Raw genomic sequence first — 18,729 nt, forward strand, 5'->3', positions numbered from 1 at the left:
CACACAGCAATTGGCTTTTTTTTTTAAGACTGAGGAATGAACATAGTGAAAACCAAGTTTTACCAAATTTTTCCACACCTTTTGATCAGTTTGTCACCATTATCCAAGTGAGCTTGACCATGGTTACAGTGCACTCTCACGGGTCTTGTATCATTAAGTTGTATAATCTGGTCGTTTATTTCACACCTGATTACCTAGGATGTGAAAAATCTGTCTTGAGGGTATCAGCCTTCCTTATTGCTACATATTTGTTGTGTCATAGATAAGACCATATGGTTTCTATGCATTCATTGCCTCACCTGCTTTTTCCCACACCCACCACTGACTGTGGCACCTAGAATATTGACAGAATGCAACCCTCTGGCGAAGAACGGTTCCCCATCCTTTCTCCAGCAATTGTCTAGATTCATAATTATCAAGGTGTTCCTTCTTTTGTAGTATATAGCTGCACATGATTCTGATTTACTCGTATGACAGTCACTATTCTTGCTTGGGATCATTTGCTTTCAACTCGTATCTTTCCCACCTCAGTAATTAAACATAAAATCAAATGGATTCACGTAGATTACGTATTGCATCTGTAAAAGATTTGGGCTTTGCTTAACTGTTTCAGTCTAATCCATAATCATTGGGGCTGGGTGGGAGTTCAGTCTGAGGCAGAATACAGTGGTACCTCGGGTTAAGAACTGAATTCGTTCTGGAGGTCCATTCTTAACCTGAAACTGTTCTTAACCTGAGGTACCACTTTAGTTAAGGGGCCTTCCACTGCCGCCACACGATTTCTATTCTCATCCTGAAGCAACGTTCTTAACCCGAGGTACTACTTCTGGGTTAGCGGAGTCTGTAACCTGAAGCATCTGTAACCTGAAGCATCTGTAACCCGAGGTACCACTGTATATTGTAGTAGAAAGCACAGGGCATGAGGTATGCTATGATGTTATAGGGGAGGCAATTGAAGGGCATGGCTGTGCGAATGTGTCCTTGCACATACTGCCAAGGAAGTCCCACTGTAATCCTCTGGTAAACATATTAATGATAGGTTGTAAGATGGCATGAACTCACAATAGTATAGAGCATCAACCAGGTTCTAAACAGTTAATTTAGTGCTAATATATTGCCAATTATGCAAGAAGTGCTCTTTCATTGCAGACTTTTCATGAAATAGTTGATTATTTTGCTGAATGTTTCAGTAAACAACTTTAAGAACAGCACTTCAGGAAAACATTATGCGTCTAAAAATAGCTTCAGCACAAAAGCATAATTTGCAGGTTTAATTTGCTATCCCACTATATTTTTGACATTTTCTTGCACAGAGGCTTGATCTGAATGACTTATTATTTCTCTGCACTATTAGTGCTCCAGTTGCAAGGCAAGACAATTTAAAGTAATTTTATACTATTTAATTCCTTTCGCTCTTCTTGCATGGCTACAATTTTTTTAAAAAATTGTTCTTTATAGTGCATATTTCAAAACTGAGATATGGGTATGAGGAATGTAAAAAAGATATTGGTGTTAAGTGTAGCTGATCAGATTCAGCGACTGTATATCCAGTTGCCTGGTGATGTTTAAAAAACATGTAAGTAAAGAGGAGTCATGTTTGTTTCTAGGGTACAGGGTTGAGGAGGGGAGAGTCCATGTGTCTGGTTTAATGAAAAGCTGTCACGATTGAAATATTTTTTTTTTTTAATTTGATCTCTATTTCTTGCCTCATATTAAGGTACTTATAAAATACGTAGCTAAGTGGATCCATGCCATTTTTGGTAAATACAGGTATCTCCCCATTTGTGTGCTTTCAGCACATGCATGACTGCATGGCCCCCATGAGGCTGAACCAGTTGTGCTGTCCTAAAACCGCCTCTAATTCTGTTCCTCTCCTATTCAGTTTTTCTCCCACCACCCGACAGTATGTCATGTCCGCTGAATTTTGCGTGTGTGAGGTAGGGGCTTTCTTTTTTGGGGGGAGAGGAGACAGTTGTGCCCTATTCCAGCTGCTTAAATATTTTATCTCTTTTTCATCCCTGGGAACACTGACTTCTATGGGAGAGGATGCAACCTCTCAAGGAAGCATGGTTCCCTAGCCAGTGGCAGAGGCCAGAGCCTGCTTTGCTTTGCTTTTATAGTCCTACAGAAATCATGGGGTTGATTCTTTAACTTCTTTTCTGCAGATTTTTTGTACTAGTATGCGCCTCAGGATTATCTCAAGCACGCCAGTCTCTCTCTTTCTCTTTTGTATGATTGGTATGGTTTTGGCTAAAGTGCTAAAAGACTCAAATCAGTACTAGTACATAGCACAGGCATCCCCAACCTTCGGCCCTCCAGATGTTTTGGACTACAATTCCCATCATCCCTGACCACTGGTTCTGTTAGCTAGGGATCATGAGAGTTGTAGGCCAAAACATCTGGAGGGCCGCAGGTTGGGGATGCCTGATATAGTATATAGACAAGCAGAGCTGTGCGACAAAATGTTGCCGTTTGTTTGTGTTATGTTTGTGTTATCTGAACTGTGGGCTGAGACAGCTGAAGAATAAATGCTGGCATCAAATATAGTTCCTGCTCTCTTTTGGGCCTTACTTCAAGTAGTTGTTGGTTTTGAACATTTAAAAATGTGATCATTCTGCATGCATGTCAGTGGTGCATTAAGCTTCCAGATAAAACTGAGTGCTTGATCTGCCTGGAAGTAGCCCCACCCCTTGTCTGAAATATAACACTGCCCTGCCTGCATTGTAAGGCAGCTGAAAACATAGCCCACCGACCTACAATAGTGTGCAAAGAACTACACTGTAGGCTTGTTGTATACTACTCTCTCAGCTTCGGCCAACCTTAAATTCAGCAGAAGGGATAGAATAACTCTGGACAACCCAGCAGGTTTGTTGTTAAACACCAAGAACCTGACCTGAAATATTTAGTGTGTGCTACAATGCAGGGTTGTCATAATTCATTCTTTTCAGTCACAACCCCTCCCAACCTGCATATGGGGACAGTGAATTACAATTGCTTTAGAATATTTGTTAGGGTTTTGACTTTGAACTAATGAGTTAGAAAGAGCAGTAACTCTTCTCTTTGCCACTACTTATTCAGTGCCTGGCGAGCATGAGTGGACCCCTGGTGCTCAGTCCCATCTACCAAATCTGTGTGACGGGGTGAACTCCTGTTGCTTTGTCCCAGCTTCTGCCAACCTAGCAGTTTGGAAGCACACCAGTGCAAGTAGATAAATAGGTACCGTTGTGGCGGGAAGGTAAATAGCGTTTCCGTGCACTCTGGTTTCCATCACAGTGTCCCGTTGCACCAGATGCGGTTTAATCATGCTGGCCACATGACCGATAAAGCTGTCTGTGGCAAACACCGGCTCCCTTGGCCTGAAGCGAGATGAGCGCCACACCCCATAGTTGCCTTTGACTGGACTTAACCATCCGGGGGTCCTTTACCTTACCTTTACTCTATTGGTTTATATGAGCTGCTCTCAGTACTGTGACTTGGATATAGCTAAAAATCACTTCTCAATTTGAACCAGGAAGTGGCCTATCTAGGCAATGTTCCTTTCTACACTTTGTGTGACTATTCCAACCACTCCTTCCACTCAGTTATCAGGTTTTTCCTTCCACCAACTCCATCAGTCTCTCAATATCCAGTGCCATTGAATTTTTATGGGCCTGGTTTTGGGGGGGAGGGGGGTCCTCCTCTTTGGTGTTTTTCGGTAGTTTTTTGTACTTGTGCATACCTCAAAGCTTTGAACTTCAAGGTTACTGTGAATCTGCTTCTACCTCTCTTGTGGGTGAGTTTCAGTTTTGGCTACATCATCCTGAGTATAAGATATTATACTCAGTATTATAAGTATAAGATATTATATTAGTATATAAACACAATAAAATATTTGTATTAAAATAATGTGACTAAAGTTAGTTACAAGTAAGTCCCTTTTGAAGCCAATGAGATGAAACACCACAAATTCTTGCTTTCAGGCTTTAATATCGGATTAGAGCTCTGTATTCGATTCTATGTTCAACCCTGGAACATGTGAAAAATGACCCAGTATATCTGAGCCTGTGCAGAGCGAATTTTCTTCACCCTGAATCACAATTCATCAGAATTACGAAGTTTCCAGATAAGAGGCTGATAATTCCTAACAGATTTGAATCCTTGGATTTCTTTTTCTAGAAATTTAAGAACTGCTTTGCCTTCCACTTACTTCAGTGCAGTATGTATCCTGATCCTATGCTTACTTGGACTTTGCTATTTAATACATGTATTTACAGTTACAGACTTAGTCACAACTAATTTACATGTGATTATACTCACTGTTGGCAACTGAATTTACTATAAATATGTTCTCCTAAAAACTATGCCACAAAAAAGCTGTGCACGTCTTCCAAGTAAATTTTGTATGCTTAACCCATGCATTTGAATTATTAGTTTGGTTTCTGTGTTGTTCCTTTTAAAATTGTTTCTGTGTTGTTCCTTTTAAAATTGCAGATGAATTCCATGTATATTCATAATCAAAACATGACCTGAATAGTTATCTGTACTACAGTTTCATTTCTTCAGTCTCTGCTTTTCTGCTGAGTCAATTTAACTAACTAAAATAAGCAGGAGAAGCATTTAACCCTGTGACTGTTCAATCTATATTTATTACATACATTAAGGGGTTCTTTCTTTTTAGATGCTGAATGTGTAATTTCCTGCTTCTTATTTGCACTGTTTTGCAGTAGGCATTCTGTCTCACTATGTGTGTATGCATTGAAGTGTGTTTGCTTGCAAACATGCACACACAAACAAATAGGGCTTTTTTGCTAACCCCCGGTCAAATGTAGAATATTTTCTTTTCTTTATGGAATGTAGTTTAATTCTATAAATCTTTCCCAAACAGTGAAGACAGAAACCATATATCCAGTATATTGCTGCCATTTAATATTATTTGAATCTCCAGAACAAGCTGCTTTTTTCTGGAAAGCAAGAAATCCTCTGACTCTAATCAAACCAAGTTCTAAAAAAGAGCGTCTCTTACATTTTCCTAATACCACGATTACCTCACTTTAAGTCCCTCATTACCTGTTTAGTTTAATAAAATACAATTTCAGGAATACTGGGTCAGAAACAACTAGTAACTTATTGGTTGTTGTCAGAGGGGAGCACCAGTAACTAGTTACATTTTCTAGGCTACCTTTCTCAAATGATTAGTGGGAAATACCGTAAATAATAGCCACACCTACCTGGTGTCAGTGATCCAACTAACAGAAGAGGGTAAGACCCAGGCACCTGATCATTTCAGTCTTTTGTACACTGGTAATAGTACAGTCATACCCTGGATCCCAAACGCCTTGCGACTCGAACGTTTTGGCTCCTGAACGCCGCAAACCTGGAAGTGAGTGTTCCAGTTTGCGAATGCTCTTTGGAACCCGAACATCCGACATGGTTTCCGCCGCTTCTGATTGGCTGCAGGAGCTTCCTGCAACCAATCAGAAGTCGTGCCTTGGTTTCCAAACATTTTGGAAGTCGAATGGACTTCTGGAAAGGATTCCGTTCAGCTTCCAAGGTACCACTGTATAGGTAAGGCGGGAAAGATCCTATATAAAGGCTTTCATAATTTCTGTGTGTATAGATTGCCAAATTCATACTGCCCAATTATGTTGCATTCAAGTAATAAGCTGTCTGTCTTCAACACTTGTTTAAATGGATTCCCCCCCCCAATTGTGTATAAGTGTATTATTGTCATACATGAATAGAAAGCTATCATTTTGAAATGTTCCGTGAGCAGTATGAATACTTTCTTTTACTACATTTACAGTTGCTATTCAAGATGTTTGTCTTCTGGGCCTTCGTATGTTCTGTGCAGCATTTATTCCTGGAGGAGGGAGGAAAAGAAATTGAAATTTTAATGCTAAGTGGCTTAAGCTTAAAAGCACACACATGCTCCTATTTTTACATTGCTAAAACCCTGACACTACTGTCTGCAGTCCAACTTCAAACACTTTTCAAGGTTAAAAGGCTTGACAGAAAGTAGACTTGGTCTGAAAGTGACATTCTTAGCTGAAGCAAGCACTTTATGCCTACTAACAGTGCTAGCTAAATTTTTTTTGTAAAATCTCCATAGACAATTATGCAAATTACTTCTGCTGTTTATCATATTTGACAAGTCACAGATAATAGGAAGATGGTTGAACTTTATTTCTATTCAATACTATTAAATACTTGTGAAACGCCTGTCACGAGAAGCAGTTAGGTATATAGAGGGAGTACCTACATGTGGCGGAAACTCCTGAAATGTATTTCATCGAAATTTTACCTAAACATTGGCATTTAAAATAAAATTGGGCTTTTTTTTTTTAAAGTACTAATCTGAAAAAGAAGCTTCCAGTAAACAGACCCTAGAAATACTTGCACAGGTCCTTTGCATTGCCTCTTTCAGCCATATGTAGCCTCGCACATATCCTGGCACATACAATTCCATTGACACCTTTCTTCCAATTCCTGTTGTGTATTATATACTCTGGCCTTTAGAGTTGCTGTCCAGCATCACTGACAACATATGTACGCACATCATTTTATTTGTATGCTGTCTTTCCACACTTCAAACGATGCTCAAGGCAGCTTACAACATGAAAAAATACATAACAACAACACAACAAAAGTAGTCATAAAACAAAAAACGTTTAAAAATAGACAGCCAAACTGAATATTTTCCACATAAATCACAAGATCTGAAATAGATACAAAAGAACCAACATCAACAGCAGCAACAACCCCCCTGCCAACTTCTTCTTCATCTTTCTTTGGTGATCACTCGTAGCCGAGTAAGATTGTCTTCCATAAACACAGTTTTAACAACAACTCCCCACCCCAAGAGTCCATGCAGCAGCCTCAGCTTTTGTGGCTGTAGTGTCAGGCCCGCCCGCCCCCCAGGCCAGGGGGGAAAGGCCTGCAGGGCAGGGAGCAGGTCTGCCAGGACTCACAGCCAAGATGGGAACATAAAGAGCTACCTTGGAACAGTGCTCTGACTCTGTCTATCCGGCTACATTGACTGGAAGCAGCGCTCCAGATTTTCAGGCAGAAGTTTTTCCCAGCTCTTCCTGGAATGTTGTGTATCCAAAGCATGAGCTCTATTCATTAAGCTATAGCCCGTTTCCCACAGAGAAGTCTCAAGCCCAAAACAGTGCTTCAGAAAACAGGCTCACACCATTCATCCAGTCGGTAAAACTTAATAGTAAAAAAGGCAGTATCAAGTCCAGGAGCCTTTTCTGGTCCTGGGATGTGGGGGAAAGAGTTTGTGGCTATACAGTTGAAGGTGCTGCAGCATCACCTGTTTTGTCTTAGGCTTGGTGAATTGGGCCTGAAACAATGGGAGATGTTTGGTGCCTTGCTGTCAGTTCAGAGACTAATCTGTAGTAGTTTGTGTATCTATGCTGTGTGTCTCTGTGTGTAGCCTTCTCCCTTTTCTCAGCCACCTCTTGAGATATAAGGCAGCACTCTGGGCTGGTTTCCAAGTGAAGTGTAGCACACATAGCAGACATTGGTCTGTAAAATACCGTATTTTTCGCTCTATAGGACGCACTTTTTCCCCTCCAAAAATGAAGGGGAAATGTGTGTGCGTCCTATGGAGCGAATGCAGGATCCTCAGCTTCGCCGCGAGGCGCCTGACCTGGAAGCCGGAGGAGGAACAGAAGGGACTCCTTCTGTTCCTTCTCCCGCTTCGCAGTGACGCGCCTTTCCAGCGAAGCCGGAGGAGGAACAGAAGGGTCTCCTTCTGTTCCTTCTCCAGCTTCGCTGAAGGGCGCTGCGCCTTCTCCCTCTCTGCGCGGCACCTCTCCTGTGAAGGAGAGACGCTGCGCAGAGAGAGAGAAGGCGCAGCGCCCCTTGAGCGGCGTGCCTGTCCAGCGAAGCCCAAGGAGGCACAGAAGGGTCTCCTTCTGTTCCTTCTCCTGCTTCGCAGCGACGCACCTGTCCAGCGAAGCCGGAGGAGGAACAGAAGGGTCTCCTTCTGTTCCTTCTCCAGCTTCACTGAAGGGCGCTGCGCCTTCTCCCTCTCTGCGCAGAGAGAGAATGCGCAGCGCCCCTTCAGCGACGCGCCTGTCCTGGCTTCTGCTTTAGCCCTGCGCAGCCTCTTCGGGCAGGGGGAGCCTTCATCCCGCTGCCCTGAAGAGGCTTGGCGCGGTTATCCCAGAAGACAGAACAGCCACACGGTATCCCAGAAGCCAGATCCCTCTTGCTGTTCTGGCTTCTGGGGTTCAGAAGAAGTTTTTCTTGTTTTCCGCCTCCCAAAACTAGGTGCGCCCTATGGTCTGGTGCGCCCTATGGAGCGAAAAATACGGTAAATAAAAAACATCTTGTGCACACGTCTTGAGTGTGTTCTAGAAGATAGTTGAAGGACATACTACTTATCCTTAAACATGTCCTTTTGTTTTATTTCAGTTTCTGCCCTACCTTTCAACCCAGAGAGGTCTTCTAGACAGCTTACATATAATAATAAATGAATCTCAGCTGCTTACATTCCTTTGTGATGACCTATCCAGCCTTAATTCCCCACTTCTCATTAGGTCCCTGTGACTCTTTTCAGCCCTTCTCATACCCCTGGTTGCTGACATTGAAGTGGTAGTTGCCTGGCTACAAAGTCCTTATATCCTGATCCATGGTGATGTCCACCCCAAGGGATGGTGATGGCCCAAGCAAGATGGAAATCGGTAGGCCCAGAGTTGTGGAAAAGATAGGAAGGTAAGGCAAGGAGCAGCCAGGCCTTTGTACAAACGCCAAGGGGCTGGGGCTGGACTGTGCTCAGCGGTCCTACAGCTGAGGCCCAAAACACAAGTTGTCTCAGTGCATCTTGGAGCAACTGCACTAGGTAGTCATGGTGGAAACCCTGCCTCTGATTTCTGTATGTGGCCAGTTAAAGAATTACTCCCTTTTTCTGCAACTGGTGACTTTTTTCCTAATATAAGCAGTGGGATTTCACACTACTTTGAAGAGAGCTTGTTGGGGCTTTCCTGATCCTCCAGTGAGTCTGCAGTCCATTCATCCCCATGGCAGAAGTTTCTCCTTGGGGTTCGGAGAGTATGTGGAACTGCTGGCCCTAGAGCCTAAAAGGCTGCTTTGTGGGAGTCTTCTGCAACTGAGGATTCCTGGTTTGGGACCATGACACCACCTCACATTCCCTCCAGGACTGCAGGACTTTTCACCTTCTTCCTTAGTACTTCAGTGTACCAGTCCTGTATAGGGTGAGGTAAAAAGCAAGTACCGTATTTTTCGCCCAATAGGACGCACCGTCCCATAAGACGCACCTAGTTTTTTGGGGGGGAAATAAAGGGGAAAAAATTATTTCCCCCCCAGGCGCGGGGCTGGGGCAGCCCGAGCTTCCCCCGACCCCAGCCCCCAAACAGGCAGCTCTCTGCAAGCCGTGGGAGCCCAGCGCTGCTTGAGGAGAGATCCGCGAAGCCTGGACGCGCTGAGATCAGCGCGTGCAGGCTTCGGGATGCCGTCAACTCTCCCCAAGCAGCGGGAACGTTCCCGCTGCTTGGGGAGAGGTCCGCGAAGCCTGGACGCGCTGAGATCAGCGCGCGCAGGCTTCGGGATGCCGGCAGCTCTCCCCAAGCAGCGGGAATGTTCCCGCTGCTTGGGGAGAGATCCGCGAAGCCTGGACGCGCTGAGATCAGCGCGCGCAGGCTTCGGGATGCCGGCAACTCTCCCCAAGCACCGGGAACGTTCCCGCTGCTTGGGGAGAGGTCCGCGAAGCCTGGACGCGCTGAGATCAGCGCGCGCAGGCTTCGGGATGCCGGCAACTCTCCCCAAGCAGCGGGAACGTTCCCGCTGCTTGGGGAGAGGTCCGCGAAGCCTGGACGCGCTGAGATCAGCGCGCGCAGGCTTCGGGATGCCGGCAACTCTCCCCAAGCAGCGGGAACGTTCCCACTGCTTGGGGAGAGGTCCGCGAAGCCTGGACGCGCTGAGATCAGTGCGCGCAGGCTTCGGGATGCCGTCAACTCTCCCCAAGCAGCGGGAACGTTCCCGCTGCTTGGGGAGAGATCCGCGAAGCCTGCACGCGCTGAGATCAGCGCGCGCAGGCTTCGGGATGCCGGCAGCTCTCCCCAAGCAGCGGGAACGTTCCCGCTGCTTGGGGAGAGGTCCGCGAAGCCTGGACGCGCTGAGATCAGCGCGCGCAGGCTTCGGGATGCCGTCAACTCTCCCCAAGCAGCGGGAGCATTCCCGCTGCTTGGGGAGAGATCCGCGAAGCCTGCACGCGCTGAGATCAGCGCGTGCAGGCTTCGGGATCCCGGCAACTCTCCCCAAGCAGCGGGAACGTTCCCGCTGCTTGAGGAGAGGTCCGCGAAGCCTGGAGAGCGAGAGGGGTCGGTGCGCACCTACCGCTCTCGCTCTCCAGGCTTCAGCGAAAGCCTGCATTCGCCCCATAGGACGCACCCACATTTCCCCTTCATTTTTGGAGGGGAAAAAGTGCGTCTTATAGGGCGAAAAATACGGTAAATATAATCAGCACTCGTAACCAGAAATATGCACACAGCAATTACATGCAGCAAGCTGTGGTTAATGTGTTTTACCTGCATCTGTTGCAGAAACTATATCTCTTGAAATGATCCAGTGCATGTCTTTGTTTTAATATATATTAAAAACTAGTTTCTTATTTGCCGACTAATGAGTAAAAATCATCGATCTATGCATATGTAATATGGGGATAGTATCTGATTTCTGGCAAAGACTTAGGCCTGTGCGCAAGTTGTGCTATCTGTCCTGTAAGCCCTGTTGGTTGCTTCAGCGCAGGGAGAAGTGTGATGTTTTTCACGTACGTAATCAGAAATTCAATGAATGCTCAAAGTTTCTGTAGACTAGTGTTTCTATTTTGAGATTGTAATGGAATAAATTGTTGCAGAATTAATTAGATTAGGATTACAATGTGTTAACGTACCAAGTTGCATAAATACTTTCATGCAAAGCAATGAATAAATGTAGGAATTCCCTTTGAAAGTGTAAAAGAAGAGGCCAATATTCATCCAAGCTGCCTAATATAATCTTTATTCCTGTCTTTTCTCTTGAATTCTTAAGCATTCTCACATGTTTCAGTTTTAATCTCTCTCTCTCTCTCTCTCTCTCTATATATATATACAGCCTAAATTCAAACAGCTTCTGTAGACATGCTTGAATACATGTTTGACTTCTTACCTTTAAACACTAGAATTATGTGATACCACAAACTGCTTTTGAAACTCAACTCTGGTTCGTGAGGAGGTGCTAGGTGTGGAGGGAAACACAAATACTAAGTCATCTAGGTTGTGCAGAGCTTTGGACCCTGTTCCACCTTTTGTGCTTCCTTAAAGTTTTTACTAAAATTTATTTAAGAGTTGCACTGTTGTCCTCTGCAGTGCACCAATCAGAGCAAATAGATAACAGACATTACTTTCATTTTAATGGTAATATTACTTAGCTGCTTGTGTTTTGTCCCCCATCAGGTATTCATATTGGAGCTGTATCATCATGAGAGAATCACAAGAGGCGTCCAGGAGTTCCTTGGACAATGAATGGAAGAAGACAAGGAAACAAAAAGAATGTGGCATATAAAAAGGATTTAATACCTGGAGTTCTTGGCCGTGACAAATCTTCAAAAATGGGACTTATTCTCTCAAAATACAAATTATCTTTGGCAGTCATCAAGCTTGGAGTCATGCTATTGAACTAGAAGTAAATGTTTTCAATCTCTTCTTGTCCAGTAACAGAGCATTAATGGATTATGATTTTCCCAAGTTGGAAACATTCATTTTTACCCATTTAGGATATCCTTATGGCTACATAAGGAATAAAACATTTCATACTTAATATTGATCAGAATGGGCAACTGACTTGTCAACAACAAAAATGGCAGATTTTATCGACTGAGCCAGAGCCTCCCAATGCATTTTGTACAAACTGGGAATTGCTGTGCTGTGCAGCCGCCTTCTGAAGGCCATGATGACCTATAGACTAAGGATATCATCTTATTGTTGATATCTCCGAGGAGGCATAAGCAGTATCAAAAAAAATGAATGGAGGCAAGGAGTGTGACGGTGGGGACAAAGATGGAGGGCTGCCTGCAGTACAAGTCCCAGTTGGTTGGCAACGGCGGGTAGATCAAAATGGAGTTCTGTATATTAGGTAAGCATTCACGTGCATGTTGGAATAGGAAGTTATTCTGTTTAAGTAATTCCGCGAAAGGTGACTTGATAGCCAAAGTCCTCTTTCTCTAACCCTGGAATGCATTACCTCACCAGACATCAAAGCCTGGATAGAAGAACTATTTTAACCGCCCTGAATCTTCCAACATCCCACTTCATTGGATGTCCCCAAGTTCTTGCGCTACGCAAGAGGAAGAAAAACCTTTCTCTATTCACTTTCTCCACACCAATTTTTTTTACATCTCCAGCACATCTCCTCTTACTTGCCTTGTCTCTAAAACACACACACACACACACACACACACACACACACACACACACACACACACACACACGTTGTAATCATTCCTCATAGGGGAGTTTCTACTTTCCCTATGCAGGTGGGAAAAAATTATGTCAGAGTTGCTACCCCTTCCCCCACTGGCTGAGAAGCACTTCCACTGCATCTTGTTGCCTCTCATCTACGCTTCTGGGGAACATAAGATTAGATGCTAAGACAGGCCTAAAAAAATGTAGCTCAGAAGGATATTGCAGAATGTGAAAGCCCATTCCATTCCATTCCCAGTTAAGCAAATTCTTCCTTGGAATTTCTCCATACCCAGGCCCAACAAAACTGCTAATGCTTGAAAAGATGGAATAGATTAAAATATAATTCTCTCCCCTCCCCCATTTATCTACCTATCATCTATCTATCTGTCTATCTATCTATCTATCTATCTATCTATTTCTACCTAATTTGTGTTTGTCCAAGGTTTACTTTCTCCAGTAGTGGCTCCTTGTGTAAGAGCTTGAATTACCATCAGCTATATACAATCTAACCAACACATTTACTCAGAGGAGCAACCTCATTGCCCAGAAACACTTTAAAGACTCAGCATATTCCTATATCCCTAAAGAACTGTCTTCTAAGACCGTTTCCATTCATTTCAGATAAACATCAGTTTCCCCGGCTGGGTTTGTGACTGGTTTTTTTTAGGCAGACCTATATCTATGAAATGTCTGTTGCACAGTAGGGCTTGGGTCCTGCTATCAATTTGGAATAAACTTGTCTTTAAAAAGCCTGTCTAAGCTTACACTTCTTCTTTTCTTCTTTATTTATTTGGAGGAAAACCTTTTACTACTTGAAACAGGAACTTCTTGAGATTGTAGGCTCTTTTAAATAGTACGAAATGTGAAGCTAATCCTCTGTGTGTACTAGTTCCTCAATCCTTCTGTGCATTATATGTTATCCTGTGCATTATACATTAATAGACAAGCTGGTACCCTGCAACATCCAAGAGAACAATGGAGCAACTTTGAAATGCCTAGCCTTGAGTTCTTGTTAAAATGTAGGTTAGAGAAAAGTAAGTTTGATGTAAGTTTGAACAGAAATTACATTAACTTTTCTGTGGAAACTTTTGCAGACTAGTGAAGCTGTACTCTCTGTTTGTGTGAGCATGCGTGTGTGCGTTCCAAACTGATACATCAATTGTATGTGAAGTATTTTCCAGCAATATTCATTAATGTGCATATTTTACATTTTTCTTATTCTTTCAGTCCTAGTGGGTCTTTATTGTCCTGTTTGGAACAGGTTAAAACGTATCTGCTGACTGATGGAACATGCAAGTGTGGTTTAGAATGTCCCCTCATCCTTCCCAAGGTAAAATCGGATAACTGTGAACATGCTGAATGAAAAATGAATATATGTTGAACTAAATATATTGTTGTAAAATTTTAAAAGTCATTAATTAGAAACAAAACCGTTTTGAAAACAAGATGCATTACTTATTGGTGTGGTTCACATAATTAATCTAAACGGTTGTTTAAAGGTGAATGCTCAGTGTATTTATTTATTTATTTATTTATTTATTTATTTATTTATTTAGTAGGCTAAGTAAGTAAATTTATTTGTATAAAACTCTTCATCCATAGATCTCAGCTGTTCACAATATAAAAGTAGCTCTTGTCCCATGGATCAGTTGCTGAAACTGAAAGTCCCTAACCCCCCCCCCCCAGTCATCTTAAGTCCCTGCCTCTTCAGGGTTTTTTCCCCAAGCAATCGGAGACTGTGTCTGTGTACAGCCAATGTCTCCTCTGTACTTTGCATTCCTCTTCTGGTTCAGGGAGACATTGGGTGACGGGAGCTTGTCGCAGCAGGAAGGGGAGACACCCATGACTCTTCTCCAGCCTGACTTACCTCTGCCTCTTTGCTTCACTCCTCCTCCGCTTTTCCCCTGCTTCAGCTTCTGCATCTGATTCTGGACTTCTCTCTGCCACAGACTCTCCCAGCTCACTAAGCCCTGTTACTGCCTCCACTTCTGGCACCTCCTCTTCCCAATCTTCTCCTTCTGACCACTCATCATTGTCCCACCATCATGTTCCGGGCTCTGGTTCCCCAGCTGACTCCTCCCATCATTCCTCTATATCCCAGCCAGTCCATGATAACTCCACATTGCAACATTTGTATTCTTATTACTGCCAGTGGCCTACAGTACCCAAGGATTCTGTTTTCTGTTTGTTTGTTTGTTTGTTTGTTTGTTTGTTTGTTTATCTTCATCATTCTGTGATCTTCATCAACCAGATCACAGAGTGCTTTGCAGCATCTAATTAACATAATAACAAATTCAGAAATAATCAAACCATTAATAAATAACCAGTTGCATTTAAAAACAATGTACTATACATCAAATCAATACTATACAGTAGAGTAGTGGACAGCAAAATTGTAGTGGCCTTGAAAACCACAATTTGTCCATTGCTTTCTTTTTCCTGCAGTGGTGCTCTTTCCTGTGTTTCCTCCCTAGTAGAAGTTTGTGTGAACTCTCTTAGATGTTCAGTTTGCCAGATATACAGTAGTAGATAAGGAAGAGTGTGCAATGACCCAAGGCAGAAGAATATATAGTATGGCAGAATAAGCAAGGTGCCCTAAGGGAACTTATTTATTCACAAAATAAGATAAAAATATCTACAAAAAGATAAAACAAGAAAATCTAGAAAGAATCACAACCATACTTTAAAACATACAAAAGTTAAGATACTAAAACAGATTAAAATTACATCAACTTTCTAAGCATCTGGGTAGGCTTGCCTAAAAAAACATGTTTTTATCAGGCACCGCAAAAGAATACAGTGAAAGGTGCCTGCTTGATTTCAATGGGCAGGGAGTTCCAAAGAGCAGGTTGCTGCCACTAAATGGTTGAGTTCTTACAAATGTGGGATGGGTTTTATGTGGCACCTGTAGTAGTGCCAATTGAAGCGGTCGGGAGTGCATGGGAGGTGGGTGTACAGTAATCTCATAGGTAAACTGGTCCCAAGTTGTTAAGGGCTTTATATGCTAACAGTAAGATATTGAACTTGGTCTAGAAGCAACCAGTGCAGATCTCTGAGCACAGATGTTGTATTCTGACAAGGCCTTAGTCCTGTCAGCAGTTCTACACTGCAGTATTCTACACTGACAGCAGCTTCAGGATCAAGCATGAGTGAAGCCCCACCTAGAGCGCATTGCAGTAATCCAGTTGCCTTCTTTTGAATGACTCTTAAATTTGAATGAATGGAACATGGTCTGGTCTCCCAAATTGTATAGAATACTAGCACAGCTGAGGGGCTGCATCTCATGTAGGAATCTGTGACTGTCAAACAGCTATAACAAAGGCGGCATTTTTTCATCTCTGCCAAGCTAAGCAGTTGGCTCCTTATCTCTCTCGCCCTGACCTAGCCACTGTGATCCACGCGACAGTCACCTCCAGACTGGATTATTGTAACTCGCTCTACGTGGGGCTGCCCTTGAGACTGACCCAGAAACTCCAGCGGGTGCAGAATGCCGCAGCGAGACTCCTTATGGGGTCTTCGCTGCGAGATCACATTCATCCGGTACTATACCAGCTGCACTGGCTCCCGGTGGAGTACAGGATCAGGTTTAAGGTGCTGGTTTTAACCTTTAAAGCCCTAGACGGCCTAGGACCCTCGTACCTATGGGACCGCCTCTCCTGATATGTCCCACAGAGGAACTTACGGTCTGCAAATAAAAACATATTGAAGGTCCCAGGCCTCAGAGAGGTTAGGCTGGCCTCAACTAGAGCCAGGGCTTTCTCGGCTGCGGTTCCAATCTGGTGGAACACTCTGTCACAAGAGACCAGGGCCCTGCGGGACCTGACATCTTTCCGCAGGGCCTGCAAGACAGAGCTGTTCCACCAGGCCTTTGGTCAGGGCACAGCCTGACTCCCTCCTCTGGCAATCTGCACAGAATTTTGCTTAATGGTTGCCATCAATTTGATTTTAATTAATTTTTATAATGAAATGTTTTTAGAATGTTGGATTATTTGATTGTTGTTAGCCGCCCTGAGCCCGGCTTCGGCTGGGGAGGGCGGGATATAAATAAAAAATATTATTATTATTATTATTATTATTAAATATCTGACAAAGCAGACTTGACAGCCACGTGGAGCAAGTTTCCCTTTAAATTCGTATCATCCTGAATGAAGAAATGGCATTGAAAATGCTACAAAAATGGTGTCTAACTCCACTTACTTTGCCCACATAAGTGCTGCCCCCCAATGAAAGAAGATGCCTTCACCCCTGTATGGCTCCCCTTTAACACATACGCAGCCCAACAAGACAACGACAAGAATCCGCCAACAGCATAGAAATCAATCTGGCTAACCTGATTCAAAAACAGCCACCCAACCCACTCACACATGAAAACAAAGCTCACCACAGCCAGTCACAAACAACCACACCTTAAGCCAACCCCAACCTCTCTCACCACGAAAGGAAGACAAGCAAATAGGAAAGAGAACCTGCACAAGCAACGCTGACACAAAACCCCACACCTACATCAAGTAAAATAGAAACATTGCCACCCGTCCCTACTCCCACTCACCATGGCCCCCTCCACTTCTCCCCCCCTTTTCTTCTTAATCTAATACTAATGTCTCAACAAATGAAACTGATCTGTAGAAAATGTAACTTGAAAAAAGAGACATTGCATATACTTTTGTAAACCAATAAATCTTTAATAAAAAAGTTTTTTTTTTAGTGCTCTCCCTCCCCCCACACCTGATGGTGGGGCTGTATGTCGCTGGGGGTCCCGTCAGCAAATGTGCTGGGCCTATACAAAGGTGTACACGTTTTGGGAAGAGGTGCTCAGGGAAATGTTATCAAATTGGACTTTTCATGAGATGATGTGGGATAGTGGAATTTTTTTTTAATGCAAGGTACCACAATTTGTACCAGCAGAACTTTGAGCAGAACTGTTGGCTCTCCAGTCGTCATCCACTACAAAGGCAGCTCAGAATAAGTGTTCCTCCACTGTATGTTGTGAATTTTGATTCCTCTAACATGCCCATTATATAATCAGATTTTGAAGAAAACGAGAGGTGCTTACTTTGGGGGGGGGGATAGTCTCTTAACCCAAAAAAAATCATAATATAGTGTTTCTGGCATTATTTTTAAGGTATTTAATTTTGATCCTGGAGTTGCTGTGACACAAAGAACAGCTGAAGATGTTAAAGCAGATGAAGATGTCACTAAGCTATGCATCCATAAAAGGAAAATTATTGCAGTGGCTACACTTCATAAGAGCATGGAAGCACCTCATCCTTCATTGGTTCTAACTAGCCCTGGTGGTGGAACAAGTAAGTTTGGCTTTTCGCAAGTGGGAGGAAGAAATTCAATGTTAATGTTCAGAAGTAAGTAATGTAAGAGGGAGAATTAATCTTCAAAAGTTGTTTATTAAAAAAATAGATATGTTAAGCTATCAAATCTTGTGAGGTGATTTTAGAGGACCATATGTCCTTTTTACACCTTGCAGAGTCATTCCACTTTACTCCACTAATCCTAAATCACACCCTCCTAGGTCCTGGATCATTTATCTTAGTGGAGCCATGGGTCACTGATGGAGTATGTGCTATGCGTGCAGAAGATCCCATGCTCCATCTGTGGTATTTAAAATTAAAAGGATCTCAGGTAGCTACTGTTCTGGAACATAGATTTCCTGGAGACTGAGAAGAGACTGCTAGCCAAGAGTAGACGGTTGGCATCCATCTGTCTCGGAAGACAATGGAGGCGTGCACCTTTGGGGATGAAGTCAAACTATTGGAAGTGGACAGGACTGGGTTTTTAAGCAGAGGTTGGATGGTCATCTGTCATGTATGTTGAGATTCCTGAATTGCAGAGAGTTGGACTAGATGACCCTCAGGATCCCTTCTAACTCTACAACTCTGTGATTCTACCCCAATGCAAAAGAGCTTAATATGTGTGTGTTTTCATAGATAGGTAGATCAGTGTGGAACTTCCATATGCTGACATTGTAGGCACACACCAAAACTGGCATCAAAATACAGCACCCTTAGCCAGCTGCACTCCACTGGTACCCACTCCTATGCAATTACCCATTTTGGGCCTTCCGTGTTCAGTGTCAATAGAGGGAATAAGTTCATGCCCTTCCAAACATTCCTATAGCTTAGTGCCACACAGCTTTCCTCCTTCAGTCATCCACATTGGCCTAGAACAATGTTGGGGAAGTACAACCAGGTACTGAAGATCAATATCGCAGCAGGGGATATCCTAATTTTCCTTTTTAATAGCTGGCTGTTTTGAAAGTTTTTTATTT

The 18,729-nt window shown here is 43.3% G+C and overlaps 2 protein-coding genes across 7 annotated transcripts in view; both read left to right on the forward strand.

The window, feature by feature from the left end:
• The window catches only part of KIF5C (kinesin family member 5C), a 326,400-nt gene that overhangs the window by 116,360 nt on the left and 191,311 nt on the right, over positions 1-18,729 (forward strand). The window lies entirely within an intron of this gene.
• Positions 1-18,729, forward strand: part of MBD5 (methyl-CpG binding domain protein 5) — a 111,510-nt gene that overhangs the window by 59,071 nt on the left and 33,710 nt on the right. For 3 of the 6 annotated variants that reach the window (XM_081167552.1, XM_081167557.1, XM_081167555.1), the window contains exons 3-5: positions 11,442-12,120; positions 13,677-13,779; positions 17,572-17,752. In XM_081167552.1, coding sequence (XP_081023678.1) covers positions 12,008-12,120; positions 13,677-13,779; positions 17,572-17,752 — 397 coding nt within the window. In that variant the 5' untranslated portion in view covers positions 11,442-12,007. Of the gene's footprint in view, positions 1-8,528; positions 8,704-11,441; positions 12,121-13,676; positions 13,780-17,571; positions 17,753-18,729 lie in introns of all 6 variants that reach the window. The other 3 variants (XM_081167553.1, XM_081167556.1, XM_081167554.1) reach the window with 2 other exon arrangements.

This window comes from Podarcis bocagei (assembly GCF_964188305.1).
Source record: "Podarcis bocagei genome assembly, chromosome: 1".
Taxonomy (NCBI): Eukaryota; Metazoa; Chordata; class Lepidosauria; order Squamata; family Lacertidae; genus Podarcis; species Podarcis bocagei.